Source organism: Dendrobates tinctorius, unplaced genomic scaffold, assembly GCF_039654945.1.
Source record: "Dendrobates tinctorius isolate UK_male_01 unplaced genomic scaffold, ASM3965494v1 ptg000134l, whole genome shotgun sequence".
In the NCBI taxonomy this organism is placed as follows: Eukaryota; Metazoa; Chordata; class Amphibia; order Anura; family Dendrobatidae; genus Dendrobates; species Dendrobates tinctorius.
Window position 1 is genome coordinate 14544196 of NW_027361802.1, and position 23305 is coordinate 14567500.

The 23305-nt window shown below is 40.9% G+C and overlaps 1 protein-coding gene across 1 annotated transcript in view; it reads left to right on the forward strand.

Annotated features, from left to right (window-relative positions):
• Nucleotides 1-6789: 6789 nt before the first annotated feature.
• LOC141048334 (transmembrane channel-like protein 2-B) overlaps nucleotides 6790-23305 on the forward strand; it is a 198415-nt gene continuing 181899 nt past the window's right edge. Inside the window, exons 1-6 of the mRNA XM_073543816.1 lie at nucleotides 6790-6835; nucleotides 13754-13810; nucleotides 17061-17138; nucleotides 17193-17475; nucleotides 19586-19741; nucleotides 20852-20942. Coding sequence (XP_073399917.1) covers nucleotides 6790-6835; nucleotides 13754-13810; nucleotides 17061-17138; nucleotides 17193-17475; nucleotides 19586-19741; nucleotides 20852-20942 — 711 coding nt within the window. The remainder of the gene's footprint in view (nucleotides 6836-13753; nucleotides 13811-17060; nucleotides 17139-17192; nucleotides 17476-19585; nucleotides 19742-20851; nucleotides 20943-23305) is intronic.

Consider the following 23305-nt stretch of genomic DNA (forward strand, 5'->3'; position numbering starts at 1 on the left):
TGCATTTGATCACAGCAGCACCATTTATATACTGTGGTTTGCGGGAACGCAGCTCCTGCAGCGCTGTAAATATATGATGCATATCGTGAAGGGGTTAAGCATGAACTTTCTTGTGCTAAATCAGACTTATGGCACAAATTTCTGAGTCACATCAACAGCATCTCCCAGCCTGCTTCTCTCCAACTACCACTAGAGGAAGCCCTAGGACCACTGTCACCTTTGTGACATCAAGCCCCGAGGTTAGTAACGTAGATGCGTCAATTAGACTCCCCTATTTCTAACCCCATATAGTCAAATAGTAAATAAAACAGACACCCATTAAAAAATCCTTTATTTGAAATAAACTCACAGACTCCTATATTATTCTTAATTAAACCATACTTACAACCTCTGCTAATTCCCCAAAGACTTCGTTCTCCTGTAATAAAAATAAAATAATAAACCAACAATATACCATACCTGTCCGTCCTTCTGTCCCATGCTGTTTTCTATATCTGGGGAAAATACAGTTTGTAACCAGAACAATGCTAAGATGCAACCGTCCCGGCTGTAAACTACTGGTGAATGAATGAGATGCTGCCAGCGCAGCTTCAGTGACTAGCGGTGACGTCACTGAGTCTGCGCTCCCTCACTGCCTGAACTGCGATGAACTCTTGAGCACGGGAACACGCCTATGACCTCAGGACCGTGGGAAAATGCCAGGGATGAGGTCACAGCAGTTCAGCTTGACTGCGAGAATAGCTTCAGTGAATAGCGGTGATGTCACTGATGCTGCGCTCCCTCACAGCCTGTCCTGTGCTGAACTCTGGAGCATGGGAAAATCAACTGGCATTTTCCCATGCTCAAGAGTTCATCGCAGTTCAGGCAGTGAGGGTACGCAGACTCAGTAATGTCACCACTAGTCACTGAGGCTGAGCTGGCAGCATCTCATTCATTCACCAGTAGTTTGCAGCTGGGACGGTCGCATCTTAGCACCATCCTGGTTGCAAACTATATATTCCCCAGATATTGATTACGGCATGGGACAGAACGATGGACAGGTATGGTATATTGTTGGTTTATTATTTTATGTTTACTACAGGAGAACGAGGGCTTCGGGGAATTAGCAGAGGTTGTAAGTATGGTTTAATTAAGAATAATAAAGGAGTCTGTGTGTTTATTTCAAATAAAGAATTTTTTAATGGGTGTTTGTGTTTTATTTACTATTTGACCATATGGGAATAGTAATAGGGGCGTCTAATTGATGCATCTTCATTACTAACCTCGGGGCTTGATGTCACAAAGTGACATCAACATCCCAACTATTACCACATATGCCACAGCTACAGGGCAGTGGGAAGAACAAGGCTATGTGCCAGAATTGGCCCATCTTACAGATGCACCTTTTCTGGGGTAGCTGAGAGCTGGTGTTTGTAGCCAGGGGGGCCACTATCCATGGTCCCTTCCTAGGCTATAAATATCTGCTCTCAGATGTCTGCATAGCTATTGATGGCTAATAATTATAGGGGGACCCCATGCCATTTTTTTCCATGAAATAATCATTTATTAATTAAATATCCAGAATTTTGCACACACACACTATGCTAATTGTATTTGCCACTGACATATACATTACATATTATATATACATTCCCCCTGAGGAGGGAAAGTGCTGAAACATGCATCAGGGTTGGCAGGAGACAGCGTGGTATCCTGAATATTCACATCTGGTATGTCCACTATCTATCTATGCCCACTGTGGGTGTTATGTTGATATTGTTGATGGTGTATATCCATATAGTGCACATAAGATTTAGATATTTGAATTATTGTGTCTACTCCTGTTGATTATCTGTATATGTGTCCTATATGCTTTCTCCTCATTATATGAGTGGTTACATACTTTCCAGCCAGGATACTTGCTCTGTCCTTTTCTCCCTAGTATATGTGGGTTTTTGTACTTGTCACTTTTTAGTCTACCCCATTGTTGTAGCGTCTTTGTCGTGTTATTTATGTATCAATAAAAATTTTGCAGTATTTATATGGACAGTTTCACTGCGTTTTTTCGAGGTTCTTTTTATGCTGTTGTAACCAGTACGTTGCAGTCACCAGTACATTATGCCCAGCCCGTGCTTTAGGAAACATGCAAATGTAAGTTCGGAGGGTTCCCATCGCTTCAGAAATGCCAAACATGTGGATGCTTTATGTGGTTTTAGGTACTCTGTGGGGCTCAGAAGGGAGGGGGCATTTGGATTTGGGAGTGGAGAATTTGCTGAGTTTGTTTTGGGGGGTGAGGAGCCATTTCGCTTTTACAGAGCCTTTGTACTACCAGTAACATGGAAACCCTCCATATTTTCGTTAACAGATGACATATCTGAGTGGGGACTTGATTTTTTTGTGGATTGAGTTGAAGCTTTTATTAGGAACATTTTACATAATGTTTGGGATCACAATTATCCGGCGGTGAGCACTTATATTGGGGTTTCCAGCTAAATCTCTGAGTGACATGATTCAGATGAAACCCCTGAGGGATCCATTCACTATAATCAGGCAGCAGAGTTACTCTGGACTCTGACTGGCCTCTTTTCAGAAGTGCACAAAATTGTGGCTGACTGCACTTTTATGCAATCCTAAAAAAATGGACACAACCAGATCACAGATCGTCCACAGTGCCTCCATCTGCCTCATTATAGGGAATTTTCCTCCGGGGGTTTCGTTTGAATCACGCATTTCAGAGATTTTCACGGAAACCCCGGTGTATGCGTTCAGCGCATTATAAATGTGTGCCGAGCATTACTGCGATCTTTGGGAGGCAAAATGAAGAAATTAACAGCAGGTGAAGAATTGGTTTTATTTATTTTTTACGCCGTTCCTGGTGCGGTATAAGTGATTTAATTACTTTGCGCTGTGCGATTACAGCTATACCAGATTTACATTATATCGAGTTTTTATGTTTGGCTGCTGTCACACACTAAAAGATGTTTTTTAATGCAAAAACTAGTTTTTTGCATTACTATATTTTGAAAGCTATAATTTTTCCATATTTGGCTCACACAGTCATTTTTTTATGTTTTGGCACTTTTACATAATAAAAACTATTTTATAGAAAAAAATAATTATTTTTGCTTTATTCTGAGAGCTATAACTTTTTTATTTTTCCCACTCAGGACGCTGTATGGCAGCTGTTTTTTGCTGGCACAAGATGATGTTTTCAGCTGTACCCTATTTATTTATATTCGTCTTTTTGATTGTGCTTTATCGCACTTTTGTTCAGCGGTATGATGGTAAAGCATTGTTTTTTTTGCCTTGTTTTTTATTTTTATTTTTCTACGGTGTTCATTACATAAATTAAACAAAAATTCTAACTTGTGGTTTTGGTATATAGGAAATGTTGCATATTTTATTAGAGTCTGTACATTCATTTGAACAGGAGACAATGAAACACAATACCCCATATTAGCTTTTGAACACATTACCTGGTGTCAGACTTGCCTAAAGACAGGTGTTGATGCGAACAACTTAAGATAATTTTTTTTTAATGGAAGGTATACATTTAACTTATTACTGTCATGATCACGTGTGTCTGGGCGCAGATGTTAACGCAAGGCGGACCCATAACACACGTGACCCTGGATACACCGCCTCCAGTGGGGCGCATTTAAATAATAAAACGTGCAGGTGGATACGCCGCCTCCACCTGGCGAATTTAGGTATTACACGTTATACATACAATAATCAGATAATAAAGGGGGAACCTGGGAAACTTTAACAATGGTGGGCCCTGCGATAGGGAATGGGGACATGGAGACCTCCTAAGCTCCCCTGAGCCAGTGTCCCTGCACTCCTTACATTCCCTAAACAGGCTCCGCACCTGTCGCCGCAAGCGTACCTTAACGCCCTTGCTCACCCTGACCCTAAACCCTCACTAGGGAATGGGTCGGTGCGGAGACTAATCCCACCACTGCACTAATAACACACATGAGGAAAGAGACAATACAGGGGAAACACCACTTAGCTTTGCTCTGTTGCGTGCGCTCCTAGCAACAGAGCCCTCCACCTGAGTGCATCTTCTCCTCCACCTGGATCCATCACCATAACAGGATCCTTCACCTTAGTGCAGCCTTGGAGCAGAGTCCAACACCAGTTGCAGCTGCTTAGTACCAGAGTCCCAAGGAAGTGTTCAGCTTCTGCCACGAAGTCAAGCATGCTTGAGTCCAGCTCAGCAACCAAGTCCCACATGGTGAGTGCCACTCTCCATAGTAGCCACTCCACCAGCCCATGCAGACACTTCCCACTGACACCATCACTGCGACTCCACCACGCCATGCCAGCCCTTCGTCCAGACACCATAGCTGACACTCTTCCCCCCTGGCTAAGCTGCGCAGGACTCCTCACCAGCTCCATCCTTCCTCCAGGCTCTCCAAAAACAGAGTGAACACAAACTCACAATATCACAGGCAGTGAGTGAACACCCTGAGCACACCTTTATAGGGTGTCACACCTGATCCATAATTAAGTGAACATTAACCTAAACCTAAGGTGCGATACCATTCCCCACCACCGGGCAACTTAGAATGAACGACACCACGTGTGATAATTCTAATGGCCACCGGGGGCTATCATGACACACTTTGGAACCAAAGGAAAAAAAGTTCACTTAATGCATTTAATACCACCAGATCCAACACAGGATCATGACAATTACTCTTTGAACATGTTAGCTAATGCTATAAATTCAATTGCATCTAGTAGTACAACTTTTTTTGTACTAGTCCATGCCAGTAATTTGGCAAACACCTCTGCCATCATTACCCAAGTCCATTTAAGGCCGGCTCAGGCAGGCTTGTACAGTCTGAGTATTGAAATAGCATTGCTGTCAGCAAACTTGTGCCTGGCAGAAATTACTTTACCTGGCACTTAGCTCAAGCTCCAGCCAGGTGCCCAATTACCTCTTACTACTCTTGAATGCTATTCAAGTACCAGTGTTTAATTTCTAACTCGATTATGAGAGACTTGGTGCTATGACACTGTTAACTCCTCTGGCATAGGTATCAGTGACTGGACCCTTCTTAGCTAATGCTGGCGCTATTCACACCAACAGCAAGCTAGGTGCTTTATTATTATTATTATATGTCTCTATTATTACTGTGTAATCTCATCACTGCAAGCAGTATCCAGTTTGCCTATCATTTCTGTCCTGTGGTTAACCATTTGTCTGCTGCAAGCATACAACTGTCACATGAATTATTAGTTTGCTGTTTGCTGATAGTCATGGATTGTCTTCTATTCATGAATGTATTCTCACATGTGGCTCTGCATAATTCAGTGCTTCCTGCACCACGTGACTGTCTGCTGCCTGGCATACCCCGCTGTACTGTCCTCACTGGTCCATGTCCAATCTGACAAGATCCACTCTTGCTTCCAGTCCACGGTGCTCACCCTGTCTAGAATTAACCTCACCAGGTGACATTTTAGCCCAGGGCCTGTAAACAGGACTTGAATTTAGATTGTAAATTTTAATGTGCAAGAAAAAATTAATTATAAACACTTAATTGTGTAAAATAATTAATACCCTTGATATCAGTTGTTGTACAGCCATTGTATTTCATGTTAATCCATAAATGTTGGTTTACATATCTAGACTAATAATTATGTCATACTCTTCTGTTTTCAGTTCTCAAATTGCTAGTCTGTGTTATATTTACAAAATCAAATGTTGTCGCCTATCCACAAAATAGTGAATAACTTTCCGATTGCTGGCTGTATAACCAATGGGAAGAGGCTCTGGATCCTAGGAACCATGCTCTGCAGAGCCCTTTCTTCAGTAAAGCAATGGTGCACATGCTTGACCTCTGCTCCATTCATCGTCAGTGGAACTGCCAGAAATAGCTGACCACAGTGTTTGGCTTTCTACAGCAGTCATTTAATTGTTCCTGGCTGTACTTAAAATTTGATTCTCATGATTTCGGTTAATATGATACAAAAATGACTGCAATATTTGCAGAATGATCTGTACAAATAAGGTCACTAGTGATGAGTGAGTATACTCGTTGCTCGGGTTTTCCCGAGCATGCTCGCGTGTCCTCCGAGTATTTGGATGTGCTCGGAGATTTAGTTTTCGACGTCTCAGCTGCATGATTTGTGACTGCTAGACAGCTTGAACACATGTGTGGAATACCTGTTTGTTAGTCTACAAGTCGCAAATCATGCAGTTGAGACGACGAAAACTAAATCTCTGAGCTCGCCAAAATACTCGGAGGACACCCGAGCAACGAGTATACTCGCTCATCACTAAAGGTCACACAACCATAGGTGTGTGGGGCCAATTACTTCTAAAGAGGATGTCCAACACCCAGCAGAACCACCAATCACCTGATAACACCACTACTGCATACAGTGTAGCGGCTATTCTCAGGTGGTCTAAATGTAAATAATGAAATTCCTGGTGGTCTATAGGCATTAAAGAAAGTAATGACTGCGATGTGGTCTAGAAGTCTTGATTCTACCATCTATCTGTAATTCTTTTTGTCTGTAGCATACACACTTTTTTTTCTAGTTGATGACAATCTCGAATAGTATTTTACATCTGAAATAGTTGAGTAAAAAGCTGAAGTGTTTTCAGTAGTCACATTGCTAATGCTCCTTTGAACTATAGAAGAGTAAGGTGTGGCTCCTAGTGTATTATTTAGCATTAGGTCAGATTATGTGTCACATATACCTAGTACTCTTAGTATAGCATAATTACCAGTTCTTGGCAGCTTATCGAGCGCGGAAGCTTCTAATTAAGACATTACACTTTTTCCGCTAAAAATGGTCAGAAAGGTAAAAAGTCAAATGGAGATCCTGATGGATGCGGGTATGTAATAAATGCATGAGCTTAGTTGTTATTTTTGCATGCTTTATTATTTCAGCTACTATAATTTGGTCGTATGTACTGTTACTTTGCTTATGTTAGATATTTACTTAAAGCAACAAAAAAAACCTTACATTTCTTACAAATTGAAATTTACCATTAATAGTACGATATAAATATTTATGTTCCGTGTAAGTCTTGGGCTCTATTCATGTATTATTTTAATATGTATTTTAATGTTTCTCTCCTTTTATGTTTTAACAAAAAAGTTTGAAATGATTCTGGAAAATAACAGAAGCTTAAGGCTAAGTTGACACAAGGCATTTTATCTGCGTTTTTTTAATGCGTTTTTTATTCATATTTTAAGTTGCGTTTTACAGTACCAACAAAGACTATGAGATTTCAGAAATCTCATTCACACAGCTTGTTTTTTTTGTCATCAGTATTTTGTGCTTTGCATGTTTTTTTTGCACAATTGAGCACATCACTTCTTTCATGTTATTTTTCAGCGTTTTTCACCCATTGCAATGAATGGGTGGTGAAAAAACACCGAAAATCTGCAGCAAAAACACAGATATTAGGTTTTGCTGCTTTGTTTGTGTCAAAACCTATTTTTTTGGTGCTAAAATTTATAAGCAAGCACAAGAGACAAATCTGGAATGACAAAAACACAAAAAAAGGCGCAAAAAACTTAGCAAAAAATGCAAGAAAAACCAAGCAAAACCTGCTTTTTTCTACAGTTGCTTTCCTGCCAAGAGATCAGGTATTGTTGCAAAAATAAAACTCTGAAAAAACGCCTAGTGTGAACCTAGCCAAAGGCTTTCAATTGAGATGTATTATATCCTACTCTAACTTGGGACTTTTTTCTGATTTTCCATAAAAATGTAGAACAGGGAAAGCGTAACACAATATGTATTTTCTGCAAAGAATGTTATATGCTTTTCTTTTGCTACTGTTGAGAACTCTTAGTAGAGTACCTTTACAGGTTTAAAGTGGTTATCCAGGATTTTGCTTATTTTTTGCCATGGGGCAAAGAATTTACAGGTAGGTAGTTGCTAACTACCTGACTCTTTTGACCATTGCCGATCTATGCCGCTTCTGACGGCGATTCTGCGGCATCTGGTGACATCATTTTGCCAGAACAGCTTCTTCATTTCCACTCTACTCTATTGATGGGACATCTTTGCCTATGTCAAGCTGATTGACAGTTGGCTACCCGATACCTAACTACAGGTATGCAGCTGTTAATCAGCATGATATCAGCAGTGACGCCCCATCACCGAGCAGACTGGAAGAAGAAGAGTTGCTTTGTAAGGCTGGGGTCACACATGCGAGAAACTCGAATGAGTCTTGCACGTCAATACCCGGCACTGCCGCCTGCACTAGGGAGCGGAGCGTGCGGCTGTATAGAAATACATGCAGCCGCACGCTCCGCTCCCGAGTCCCGGCGGCAGTGCCGGGTATTGACATGCGAGACTCATCCGAGTTTCACGCATGTGTGACCCCGGCCTAAAAGTGAGATCAAAAGAGGCTAGCAGAAGTGGTCTGTGACTGCTCTCAGCCTCAAGAGATCAGCACCCGGCAAATGCAACAAAGCTCGATTTACACAGTGAGTTATCCATATGCTTCAGGACACAAGATTGTGTCCCACATTGCATATATCTGAGTGTTTAGCAGGTTTGTTATCCACTGTGCATTATGAATTTCATTGTTGTTATCATTCTGAATTGATCCACACTATAATGTATTGCAATACACAGTAATGTTATTTTAATCGACTTTATTCACTGAATTAGCAGCTTTTACTCCACAGTGCTTAAAGGGAACCTGTCATGTGAAAAAAGCTATTATCCCGCAGATATGGAGTTATTTGCAGGTTAATGGCGTTCTGATGCTGTTTGGCCACCACACTGAAAACTCGGCTACCAGGAGAACATGAGCTTTATTCCTCCCGGCAGGACCGGTTTCATTTAAAGGGGTTTTCCATTTTCAAGAAAGTGGACTTCAAACACTTTAAAATAACTAAGATAACAAACACTGCAGGAACTCTCCCTTTGAGGGCCAGCACCTGCTCCCTGATCTCAGTGTTTTGGCTGCAGATGTGATGTTAGGTCGACAGTGTGCATCACCACTACAGACAATTACTTAACTCAGCAACTTGTGTAGTCCAAAATTTTGGAAAAACAAGCTAACCAAGACCAGTTCAATATATACGCTCAGCAGTCTTGAAAACTTCAAAGCTTCAGCATGTTAAAATTAAAGTAGAAAAAGTGCTGCTGGATTTCTATAAAATAAGAATCCTTCCTGTTATCTTCATTAATACTCTATATGCATGTCAGAGAAAATCGGTAACAAATATATGCTTATAGAATATTAATGAGGATTAAATAAAGGTTTCATCTTTTATATTAATCCAGCAGCACTTTTTCTATTTTGATATTGACTTGTGTTGTCCACCTCTGTACAACTTCTTCAGATGTCTATTCCCAGAGTTTATACTACATGTCCACACTAAATTTTGCATATCCAGAGCACCAATGAATTTTCAATCAAACATGTTAGGGGTGATATTACTTGTGGTTTTATAGTCAAAATCCTTTTTCCATCTTTGATCACATGCAGGCATCTGAAATCAATGAAATCATAAAAGCCTGTGAATGAAAATGGAGTGACTCATCATTGTGTTTCCATTTATCTCAATGGTGGGGCCAATTTATTTTGAAAACAAAAGTGGATGTTTTATGACTAAGTATGGAATGGACAAGGCAACTGTTAGGTGGATTCATAATTGGCTTAGTGATTGGACCCAAAGAGTGGTCGTAAATGGCTGCACATCCAGTTGGAAGAATGTCTCAAGTTGGGTACCACAGGGCTCTGTCCTTGGCCCTGTATTGTTCAACATCTTTATCATTGATTTAAATGAAGGAATTGAGGGTACTCTGATTAAATTTGCTGATGACACAAAGCTAGGAGGGATAGCTAATACTAGAGAAGAGAGAGGATTCAAAAAGATATAAATAAACTGGAGCAAGTTGGCAGCAACTAACAGAATGGTTTTTAACAGGGAGAAATGCAAAGTACTCCATCTGGCCAAAAAAAATGAAAAAAGCATATACAGAATGGGAGGAATAGGGCTAAGCAACAGCACATTTGAAAAAGACTTGGGTATACTAATCGATCACAGACTGAATATGAGTCAACAGTGTGATGGAGCAGCAAAAAGCCAAATACAATTCTGGGATGTATTAACAGAAGCACACAGTCTAGATCACGTAAAGTCATTATGGATCACCCCAAGGGCTGTGGGCTACTTGGTACCGAGCCGGTGTCTTAAAGGGATAGGTCGCGGTGGCGGTGACCCGGTCCGTGGCCCTGGGTGTCCATGTAAAATGAGTGAAATGTAGCTGTATAAGGTTTATAGGTAGATGATTCGTGACGCCACCTGTGGTGCTCAGCAATGAAGGTGTTAAGCCGACGCTGCGGTGCAGATCCTCTGGGACAGATGGTGGGGCGCAGCAAAGATGTAATAGCTCTCCACAGGTAGAGCTGTGGTCCAAGGGCAGTAGTAATAGGTGTTGAGGTAGATGGTGTAGTGTTAGGTACAGAGATGTAGCAGTGTTGAGTAGGTTGGAGTAGGAAGAAGGCAATGACACAGCTGAGTGCAGTTCCAATTATTTTACTCACGTTTCTGGCACAGACAAGTGCCCGCTTCAATGCTGCAACTTCCAGGTCAGGGACTCAGCCAACTCCCAGGCAAATGGATTAACCCTTCCAGCACTCCCTTCCAATTGTGCCTTTTCTGAACGTCTCCTTTCTAGCGCTAATCTGAAGTACTTGCAGTTCTGAATTACACTCAAGTTCCTCTTGCTTGATGTTACTTAAACTTCACTCGTATGACAGGTGGCTGTAGCCTGCTTTGGGGACTCCATCAATCATGTCCCGGCTCACACATAAGTTGCCACTGTGTCTTCGAGTCTTTGGTGGGAATAGAGCCGTCTCAACTCCTATTCCTCTGGTTTCTGCTGCAGGATCATTAGTATCACAAACAGCCTCGGATACCGGTGCCCGGCCTTGGCGCAATGAACTTAGGGAAGGGCTCTGCACTAGCCCCAGCCTCTCTCCTCCTCACGTTCCATGCTTATCTATCTTCCTTCTGAACAACTGATCCTTCTTTCTTCCTCTTTCTTTGCTAACAGCTCCAGCTCAAAGGAGGCTGCTGCATCTATGTCCTTCCCCTCTTTCCCACTGGGGAACTCACTGCAGAGAGGTCCTCTCCCTGCTTCCCCCTTCGGGGAACTGACCTAACTTCCTGTCAGCTTTCCCCTCTAGTGTTTCTAAGCTCCACCCACCACCTAGCACCCTTCATGAACCAAAGCAGCTGCCATAAAGGGTGCTCTGCTGTTCTAAGGTGTCTATGCTGGATGTAGGTGATGGAGTCTGTCAGGTGTTACCATCTTACCTGGGGAGTGGGATACTACACCTCAGGAGGAGGTGCAGTACCTCTGTGGCAACTGAACCCTCAGGGGCGCCACAATTATTGCCCTCTACTCCTCTTTGGTCAGATCTCATCTGGAATACTGTGTCTAGTTTTGGGCACCACATTTTAAAAGAGACATCAACAAACTGGAGAAAGTTCAGAGAAGAGCGACCAGAATGGTGACCGGTCTGCAAACCATGTCCTATGAGGAACAGTTACAGGATTTGGGAATGTTTAGCTTGCAAAAATAAAGACTGAGCTAGCTGTCTACAAATCAAATACCTCAAGGGCTGTCACATTGTAGAAGGACCATCTTTATTCTCATTTGCACAAGGAAAGACTAGAAGCAATGGCAGGAATCTGAATGGGAGGAGACAGATTAGATATTAGAAAAAACTTTTTGACAGTTAGGGTGATCAATGAGTGGAACAGGCTGCCACGAGAGGTGGTGAGTTCTCCTTCCATGGAAGTCTTCAAACAGAGGCTGGACAGACATCTATCTGGGATGATTTAGTGAATCCTGCTTTGAGCAGGGGTTGGACCAGATGACCCAGGAGGTCCCTTCCAACTCTACCATTCTATGACATATATAAAGGAAATACCATAAAACACTGATCATGAGGATTCACTTGTTGAGACACACACTAGAATATACAGGTTTATGTCAGGGCTTACATTGGAGCATAGGAATTCTCTCATGCTGTAGCTAGCCATTAACGTTATTTCCAAGTTTTACATTTATAGCATATCCAAATGGTGGCTGCAATTTTATGTAGACCTATGTATAAGTGTATGTAGTGTAGTGTGTGTATAGAATATATATACCTATTGCCGTCTTCTCTGGTTTCCAGAACTGTTCTGCTTCTCTTCTCAGTGACGTCGCTGCTCTTCAGACTCTCCTGGTCATTCTGTGCTTTGTGTGATCCAATATGGCTTTTATAACGTAAGCCTATTGAGCATCAGAACAGACTTCTGGCTTACGCAGAGCCTAGAATGAGCCAGCTATTCTGAAGAGCAGTGACGTCACTGAGAAGAGGACCAGAACAGGGCTGGATACTGGAGATGATGGTGGTAGGTGAGCATATTAACACACTGACACTACATTTCATACACATGTTTAGTGGAAATAAGAAGTTCATCTGTGTGCTTCACTAAGATAGATGTGGGTCAAAGCTGTGGGCCCCAATAATATTTTACATATATGGCATGTTATGTGGATATGCTATCAATATACAAAATGGGAATAATCATTTAAACAGGATCTATGCAAATAATCAGTAACATATACTGTTGTTTAGAGCAACAATGTATTTTGTACAATCAAGGTCACAATATTCAAAGATTGGTTAACAACTTTAGTTATATAGTGATCTGAAATTATTGTGCTTTCTACTTAAAGAGGAACTGGCACTAGGTCAAAAGTGACCAGTTTTGACTCTTATTTTATTACTGCTGCTCCCCTGAGTACTTTCTTTTAACTTCGCGATCCAGTTCCAGAGATATGAACCTTTGCTTTCACTGCTAATTTTATAGTTTTTACCAAAGGGTCATTGTTTCCTGGTCTCTCGGGGTAGGGAAGTTTCCTTAGGCTGTTCTGCATTATAATCCCTGTGAGCCATGACACCCTGGGTAAACACCATAACATGTAGCACTAATTAAAAAGGTCCATAATGCTGGATTAAAAAAAGAAAATAGGAATACTCAGAGGAGCAGCAGGAAAAAAGTAAGAGGTGACATCCTTTTTAAAGGCGTATTCCAGTTGGAGCTCATAAAGTTTATTGTTTTTATGACTTAGCACCATTTTCAAACATAGATTCTGTATCAATTCTTCATGATTTTAAGGAGAACCAGTAATGAAGTCCATGCTGCCCAAACCATGAACAGCATGAATCAGAGCCTGGGTGTGGTATTGCAGCCGTGTATGTTGAAGCAGTTAATGCTGCAGCATTTCAGAGACAACATGATTTGGCTGAGTATCACCCAATTTCCATAGACTAACAGGCCTCTCCCTATGTGTATTTATAGGGAAAGACTTATCAGTCTAGAGGAGTTGGGCAGAAACAAGCCGCCAGGGACCTTTCTTGGAATAATCCTCCAAGATGCATAGTCCTCAATCAACCTTTCAAAGGATGTTTTCTTGAAAACTCCATAGCATTTCAGGATAGCATTTCAGGATTAAATATACATGGCTGAAATAATAGTGCAGCCAGTGTTTTATTCATGCTGCCCATAGTTCAGACAGAATGAATATTATGTCGTGATCTCGTTAAAAATCCATGCTTCTTGTTATTCAATGGAAACCTCCATTGCTTCCTTCCAGATGACAGTCACAGCCCGGCACAACTTGTTGGAAGACACAGTCATAGAATCTGGACAGATGTTTAATCATTTTTAATAATATTTAAAAGTGTATTACTCTATTAATCTTGTGTTTTTTTTTACAGTTGGGATAGATGTAGATGCTCTAGATGATCTAGATAGTTCAGAAACTGAAAGTGATGGTAAGTGACATGACTAATGATCCTTATTAATTTTACCTATGTTGTTATGCATAGAAATTACAATGGTGGAGAGGTAGAAGTTGAACCCTGCCCTTTGTTTGTGTCTGAGGCAACTCAAAGGTTCTACAGTTTACTGAGATGGATCATTTTCCTCAGTAAGGCATCAAAAAAGGAGTAGACAGAAACCCGTTCTGGAAACTGGGGGGCTAAAGAAAATGCCCAGGTCTGAGGACCATCTCGTAGGAGGGACATTAATTATTCCCACCCACTGGGACTTTTCCCCTTAAGACTGAGGTCAAAGGGTGAACAATAACTTTCAGTTCTTCTTGAACACCCTAAACTGTTTTTTCTCTCCTGAAAATTTCTCAGGAAGAGCCACTATAGGTTCAGAAGAGACCAACTGCATGTCAGAATTTACTGACATTGCAGCCACTGCTGGCAGCGGAGAGCTATAGGAAGTCTTCATCAAACTAGTTACCTGACCCTGCAAATGAACGTGTGATGATTCAACGTTCTGGTATTCCACTTAGCCAGATCCTGAATCATTTGCATTAGATTCACCACCTTGATCACACAGAGTGTGAACAGGATACATAATGGCTAATGAGATAAATGTAGTGCCCAGTCATAATGTGACACTGAGTCAATTCTCACAGAAAATCTGTGAGGCAGGGAGGTCAAGGAGTCTGAAGTCAAAACCAAGAGAAGTGCATCAGGGACAAATGGATAAAAGAAACGAATACTAAAGAGCAAGTCTGAGGTCAGGCACCGAGTGTCAAAGAACATCAAGGCAAAGAGACAATCAGAGCTATGGTCTGAGAGACTAAATCCAAGGTCTGACAACAAATGTTAGAGTCAAAGAATACTAACCACAAAGCACCCACACACACATCACCATGCAAAAGTTACAATTGGCAATAGTTCAAGCATAGCCAACCAGCTAAATAGTCAGGCAATCACCCTGAAAGGACAACACCTGGAGGACTTCCAGCAGGAAGGGCCTAATTGGGTTGCAGGGAAATCCCATACACAAAACTGACAGCCCAGTACACCTCTACATGCTACAGAATGGCCGAGCCATCACTCACATTACTGACAGCCCGGAACACCCATGCAATCAAAAGGATGGCTGAGCTGTCACTCACCGCATCCTTATGACACAGTGAGCAGCGAAATCATGACATCGTGTTAATGCGCTCTCACAGATTGACAGCGTGATGTAACATGTTAACGTAATATGTTTGTAAGAGGTTTAAAAACAGCAGGTTGCAGGTTGCACACTCACACCTAATTGTCAACTCACAGATTGAAGCCTGATATTTTTGATTAGTTTTGTTTTATTTGGTTCTCTATAGCTACTTTTAAAACTTGTGTGAAAATATGATGTAGTAGTAGATCAAATCTGTGCAGAAACATGAAAAATTCTGAAAGGTTCTACTCAAACTTTCAAGCACCATCACAGCTTCATCTCTGTCCTTCAGCACTGTTTAGTGTATTGAAAAGTAGGAAATAGCTGGAATAGAGTGATACTTACTGCAGATCTGAACAAAAATTATAGGGTGCAGCTTCCAATGCAGACTTTACATTTTCTATTGGCCTTTCCCAATAAAGCTGTGAATTTAGTCAAACACTCACATTGATAAAGGCTGCTAAGGTTATCCTCTTACAAGCTTTAACCGTGACCTAGCCTGACTCACTGTAGTGCCAGATGCCTTACATTTGTTATTGATAGTCAAATAGACAATTTTCTGATTCTTAGATTCATACACAGTGAAAAAAATTCTGCATAAAAGAGAATACTATTAAAATATTGCTGTATACAAAAACACAAGGCAGCAGCACACAGAATGACTAATTCTAAACAGCACACAAAACATTGTTAGACAGTAAAGTGTGAAAGTCAATTAGTGAGCTGCATACTATTTGTTGGTATTGTGAAAGCAAGTACTTTTTATATATTTAAGCATATACTGCCAGCCAAACAAATTCAAGTTGATTTGTAGAGAGAGATGCCTTCATTAAAGGGCTTGTCCAGGCTTGCTGTTCTAGACACTCTATGTGACTGCGGATAAGTGAATCCTGAAAGTGTGCACACTACAAGCTGTCATGATTCTCCAGTGCCAGCAGCGGGCGGGCACTTTTTTATTATTATTTTATTATTATTATTATACATTTTTATAGTGACATTTATTCCATGGCACTTTAAATGTGAAAAGGGGCAAATATAGACAAGTACAATAAACATGACACGCATAAGTACAGAAAGAGAGAGGACCCTGCCCGCGAGGTCTCACAGTCTACAGGGGATGGGTGAAGATACACTTGGAGAAGGTAGAGCTGGTCGTGCGGCGGTTCAGTAGACTGAGGATCACTGCAGGTTATAAGCTTATCGGAAGAGGTGGGTCTTCAGGTTCTTCTTGAATGTTTCCATGGTAGGCGAGAGTCTGATGTGTTGGGGTAGAGAATTCCAGAGTATGGGGGAAGCACGGGAGAAGTCTTGTATGCGGTTGGGGGAAGAAGAGATAAGAGGAGAGTAGAGAAGGAGATCTTGAGAGGATTGAAGGTTGCATGTGGGTAAGTACCGGGAGAACATGTCACAGATGTATGGAGGAGACAGGTTGTGGATGGTTTTGTATGTCATAGTTAGGGTTTTGATCTGGAGCCTCTGGACGATAGGAAGCCAATGAAGGGCTTGGCATAGGGGAGAGGCTGGGGAATAACTGGGAGACAGGTGGATTAGTCAGGCAGCAGAATGTAGGACGGATTGGAGTGGTGTCAGAGTGCTAGAGGGGGGGCCAGAGAGTAGGAGGTTGCAGTAGTCGAGGTGGGAGATGATAAGGGCATGCACTAATGTTTTTGTGGTGTCGTGGTCAAGGAATGCACATCCGGGAAATATTTTTGAGTTTGAGATGGCAGGAGGACGCTAGGTTTTGGATATGTGGCTTAAATGAGGGCAGAGTCGAGGATCACCCCAAGGCACCGAGCATGCGGGACTGGGGAAAGTGAGCAGCCATTGACATTGATGGATAGGACTGGTGGAGGGGTAGAGTGTCACAAAGAGAGACTGCAGACTTGAAACCCAAGCCTGAAGGCCCCCTTTAACCTTTAACTGAAGTGACTTTTTTTTTGCTGAAATGATTATTTTTATGACATTTTCATAGCTTGACAGTAGATATTAAGTCTAGAGTGAATTAGAACATTTTGTTCATTTTAACTTAAGACTCTTTTATTGTTATTTTTTTATGTTTAGATTCCAGAACGCAATATTTAAACAGGCAGCAAGTACGGTACCAGAAATCAAGATACAGCAAATATGATGGCAATGATAGTAATGATGATGATGATGACCATGATGACCATGATGATGATGATGATGAAGAAGATGAGGATGAGGATGAGGATGATGACGATAGCATTAAAATTCCAAAAAGAAAAAGAATTGTGAGAAAATCTACCAAAAAAAGAAAAGATGAACAAGAATCTGAAACAGAATCTGAGAACGAAGACAAGAAAACAAATAAAAAGAAAAGATCTGTGGTACAAAAGGACATTAACAAAAACAACACAAAAACAACCAAAACAAATACAAACAATGAAAAAACTTCAGATGAGCCCACAGGAAAAAATAAACCAGTGGATCGTAAAAAAAAGAAAAGAAAAAGCAGGTATGAAAAGTTTTCATTGAAGTACAGAATAACCCCAATTCTAAAAAAGTTGGGATACTTCATATAACCCTATTTCATTCACAACAATACATAGAACAGAGATCAGACGTTGAAAGTTAGACATTTTTTTTCATTTGAATTGTGAAAAAAAGACTGATTTAGAAATTGATGTAGCAACACATCTCAAAAAAGTGGAGACAGGGCCATGTCTACTATTGTCGCTTCCCCTCTTCTTTCTACTGTAATAAACATGCAGGTGCTGAGTATGTCACCACGGGACAGAGACAGTCCAGAAGTTAAAAGGTTTATTTACAGGGGTCATAATCTCTTTGCAGGGAGAAAACAGTGGGGTTAAACTGGCAAGGTAATAGTTGTTTAATGGTTTGTGTAAACTAGCGAAAGTTATCAAACAGTCAAGCAGAATAACAGTACTTAACGAGTATTCGTGCAACTTATCAGTCTGAAGAAATCTTGCTTGAAGGGTTGTCTTCTCCAACGTAGGCGCCTACAGCAGCGGCACTTGTAGTCTCTATAGTCTCTTTAAGCGCTGTAATCTCTCTTAGAGGGTAACCAGGGTCTCCGGAGTTAAGGGGGAAGGCAGGGGGGACACTGGACCAAACTGGGTCTCCCCTGCTCTGAGTCTCTGTTTTAAAACTAACAGTCTCTCCACCAGAATGATGCTCAGTCCTTTGTTAAGTCTCTCTGCTTGAATCAGGGGCTCTGACCTGTCACAGCGGGCACCCAGGCTGCATGCACGGGTCTCAGTCTCTGCACGGTCAGGAGGATGTATTTCTCTAGTCAATGGGGACTCCGCTTCCATTTACTCAAAGACAGCAGCGTCTTTGTCACGTCCTCCTGTCCTATCTCTCAGACTGGGAGTTCTCTCTCCTCTCCTGTGCGCGGCTGCAACCTGCTCTCCTTGCTGCACATGCTGTTCTGACCTGCGCGTGCTCTCTCATTGCGCCCTCAGCCTGCACTGCTTCCTGTCCAGCACACCTTCCTCTTCCCCACTGCTATACTGACAGGCCCATGATGCAGTCGGTCCAGGTACAAAAGTCTTCCCCCCGACAACCCTGTTGCCCAGCTATATGGTTCCTGACACGTAGCAGAGGAGGTAACCCCCTTCTAATTATTCTTGTGCTTCACCCCCTTAAACTACAACAGTCTGTAAATGCCTGGGAAGGGAGAAGACAATTGCTGGAGTTTTGGGACAAGAATTTTGTCCCATTACTGTCTGATGTAGGATTCTAGGTGCTCAATGACCCTAATGTCACATTTGACACACTTTTTGTTTCATGGTGCACCAAATGCTTTTGGTGAAACATCTGGACTGCAGGCAGACGGTTCATCACCAGAACTAATGTAGTTGTGATGGATGCAGTATGTGGTTTACCATTGTCTTGGTGAACTATGAAAGGCTTTTTGCTGAAACAGATGTTTTCCGGATGAGAGCATATGTTGTTCTAAAACTTGGGGTTTGCTCAGTTTTGATGGTGCCTTCCAAAATGTGTAATCTGCCCATGCCATAGGCACTAATGTAGCCCCATGCCATCAGAGATGCAGGGCTGTGAACTGTGCACTAATAACAAGCTGGAGTCTGCATGCCACGACGTCTGTGAATTTCATAAAGAATCACAACTCTGATTCATCTGACCATACACCATTTTTATTTTCCCTTGGTCCATTTTAAATGAGCTTTTGCCCAGAAAGGACAGTAGAGTTTCTGGATTATGCTGATATATTTAATCTTCTTTATATGATAGAGCTTTTACTTAAATTTGTGGATTGCATGGCAAACTGTATCCAGAGACAATGATTTCTGAAATTACTCCTTAGCCCATGCAGTGATTAGCACAACTGAAGCATGCCTGTTTCTAATTCAGAGCCATCTGGGGGCCCATAGATCTCGAGCATCAAATATTGGCCTTGTTCCTTGTGCATATTTTTTTTAAATTGGGGTTTTATTACAATATTTAGAAAATAACTGAAATAAAAATATTTGTGTGAATGGAAGGAAAAACTGGTATCGTGAACTACCGTAATCGCAATGTTTTATTATTTTTTTTTTAATTTCGGGATTATATACTATTTCTTTGGGTTTTTTTTTCAGCTCATCTTCATCCTCTTCATCCTCTTCAAGCTCAGAGGAAAGTTTATCAGATAGTGAAAGGGAAAGGCTTATGAAGCAAATTGAAGATAAGAAAAAATTAATTTCAGCAATGAGAAGTAAACCATGGAGAATGTCAAAAAAGCTATGTTTAATCAAGTATGAATATTCTTTCATTTCTTTTTTTAAAATTCATATTGGAAATACTGTAGGTTTCCTGTGTCAAACCCATAAATCTGAGGAAGCTATCCTGGTCAGGTATTTCATATTGATTTTGAGAACCATGGTAAAAGCCGTCATTGCATATTGTGAAGAAGTTCGTAAATTTAATTGTAGGTTGCAGTTACAGTGCACTTACTGAGTATTCATTGTATTAACCATTCATTCGCAAAAAAAAATAATAATCAAATTTGTCATCAGTGAATACAGATTGTCTCCATCACTGAGATAAGATATGACAGTTGGTGCTTATAAAATTCTATATAGAGTGTCTTTTCAGGAGAACTTGCAGCAGAATGTCTGTGTCTGCCTTTAGTTCCTCCTTACTCTCCCCCTACCTTCTGCATAGAATTTTAAAAGCACCAACTCATCTCCTATCTCAGTAATATGGAAAACTGTTTTCACTGAATGCAGATTTTACAGATTTTACCAAGAATGAAAGATCAATCCAGGAGATGAAATAAGCAGATATCTCTGATAAGACATATTGCAAAGCTGCTTATTATCATGTGTACTATTGATTTATGAAATAAGAATTAAAACGACCTACTCTTCAAGTATGAATTAGAAATTACCAAGTTGAAAACTATATACACACTATTAAAATGGACTTGGTGACAATTGCAGATATACTGTAGTAGGTATGTGCTGAGACAACGGAACAGGAAGGGAAGGGAGAAAGAACAGTGTTCGAGAAAGGGGCAAGGAGTCAACATTGGCCAAGCAAAGCAGTGCCAACCAGACAGTTGAAGGGCTTATCAGATTTAGGCTGCGGGTCAGCAACATAGACAGTGTGAACAGAGTCAAAGCAATGGATAAATGAGAGATCATGTAAAGTTGGGTCACTGAAGGTCACAAACTTCAAGAATCAGATGACAGTGTAGGTTTCTTCTGCATAAAATAAGCAACTTGACAACCATGTTTCGTTTTTAGACTTCTATCATTGGTCATCATTCACATATGATTTTGTCTATGCTTTGTTATTATATCTGAGCTCAGTGAAAAGTTTTGCGTTTGAGTAAATTATCTATTTTTTACTCTTGGGATCAGAGAGGCCCAAGACTTTGTTGAGAAATATGAAGGTGCTCTTGGCCGTGGAAAAGGAAGAAGACTCTATGCTTATAAAATTATGATGGCAAAGGTAATGTCACATCTATTTTCAATACATTCTCTATTTGATTATTGCTATCTGTAGGAAAGTCTTTGCATTCTACGAAAAATTTGACAATATTACATTTAGCAAAAATGAATGTCACTAGTATATACCATCACTTTATGATAAATGGTTTCCGAATTCTGTTACCCTCACCAATCCCAAAAATGAATCAGCATCCTTCACAGATTTTACCTGCACATGGGTTCAATGGCCACCCTCTATGCCGGGTAAATGAAGCACAGTTCTATCCATGTTAAATGGAGTCAGCTGCAGTCCACTTTATAGTTGTTGGCCAGAAGTGATGCTGTCTATGGTTAACGTAGGAATGGGAGACAGCGTTACACAAACACTCCATCATTCTCAAGATAAAAGGAGGTCCCTGATGTGGAACCCTTAACAATCATAAAGAGATGGCATATCCTAGCAATTCCCTATCATTTTAACATAACACTAGTAGTGAAAATTTCAATACTTTTGAATACTTTTGAAGTTTGCATGTAATAAAATATACTGTGGGTACTGAAAGTATTCAGACCCCTTTACATTTTTCACTCTTTGTTTTATTGCAACCATTTGGTAAATTCAAAAAAGTTCTTTTTTTTCATTAATGTACACTCTGCTCCCCATCTTGACTGAAAAAAACAGAAATTTTGCAAATTTATTAAAAAAAGACCTGAAATATCACATGGTCATAAGCATTCAGACCCTTTGCTGAGGCACTCATATTTATTATACTCACATGCTGTCCATTTCCTTGTGATCATCCTTGAGATGGTTCTACTCCTTCATTGGAGTCCAGCTGTGTTTAATTGAACTGATAGGACTTGATTTGTAAAGGCACACAGCTGTCTATATAAGACCTCACAGCTCATAGTGCATGTCAGACCAAATGAGAATCATGAGGTCAAAGGAACTGGCTACGGAGCTCAGAGACAGAATTGTGACAATGCACAGATTTGGCCAAGGATACAAAAGAATTTCTGTAGCACTCAAGGTTCCCAAGAGCACAGTGGCCTCCATAATCCTTAAATGGAAGAAGCTTGAGACCACCAGAAGTCTTCCTAGACCTGGCCATCCAGCCAAACTGAGCAATTATGGGAGAAGTGAGAGAGGTAAACAAGAACCCTGAGATCACTATGGCTGAGCTCCACAGATGCAGTAGATAGGAGAAGGTTCCACAAACTGCAGCCCTCCACCATTCAGACCTTTATGGCAGAGTGGCCCAACAGAAGCCTCTCCTCAGTGCAAGACATATGAAAGCCCGCATAGAGTTTACTAAAAAACACTTGAAGGACTCCCAGACTATGAGAAATAAGATTCTCCAGGTCTGATGAGACGAAGATAGAACTTTTTGGTGATAATTCTAAGCAGTATGTTAGGAGAAAACCAGGCACTGCTCATCACCTGCCCAATACAATCCAAACAGTGAAACATGGTGGTGGCAACATAATGCTATGGTGGTGTTTTTCAGCTGCAGGGACAAGACGACTGGTTGCAATTGAAGGAAACATGAATGCGGTCAAGTACAGAGATATCCTGGATGAAAACCTCTTCCAGAGTGCTCTGGACCTCAGACTTGGCCGAAGGTTCACCTTCCAACAAGACAATGACCCTAAACACACAGCTAAAATAACAAAGGAGTGGCTTTAGAACAATTCTGTAACCATTCTTGACTGGCCCATCCAGATCCCTGACCTAAACCCAATTGAGCATCTCTGGAGAGACCTGAAAATACCTGTCCACCAACATTCACCATCCAACCTGACAGAACTGGAGAGGATCTGCTAGGAAGAATGGCAGAGGATTCCCAAACCCAGGAGTGAAAAACTTGTTGCATCATTCCCAAGAAGACTCCTGGCTGTACTAGCTCAAAAGGGTGCTTCTACTCAATACGAGTCTAAAATACTTATGACCATGTGATACTTCTGTTTTCTTTTTTAATATATTTGCAAAAATTTCTACATTTCTGTTTTTTTTAGTCAATATGGGGTATATTAATGAGAAAAAAAAGAACTTTTTTGAGAGTGAAAAATTTAAAGGGGTCTGAATGCTTTCAGTACACACTGTACATCCTTTTTATAAGCAAGGTGAGCTCTTTTCTTTTAGCGTAATTAAAAGATTATGTTTTTCCAACTGCTGTCCACCATCTAGGCATGTTAAAGGCCACCAAGAAAAGAGGCATGTTAGTATTGTGACCATTCAAGAATGATGATAACACATGTAGACATCATTTTCACAAATATTACACTTTCTACTTATTTTGTAATATGATTCAATAGATAGTTTAAAATCAAGGATTATATGTTAAATGTTGTAAGGGTTCTTCCCATGAACCCTTGGAATTACCA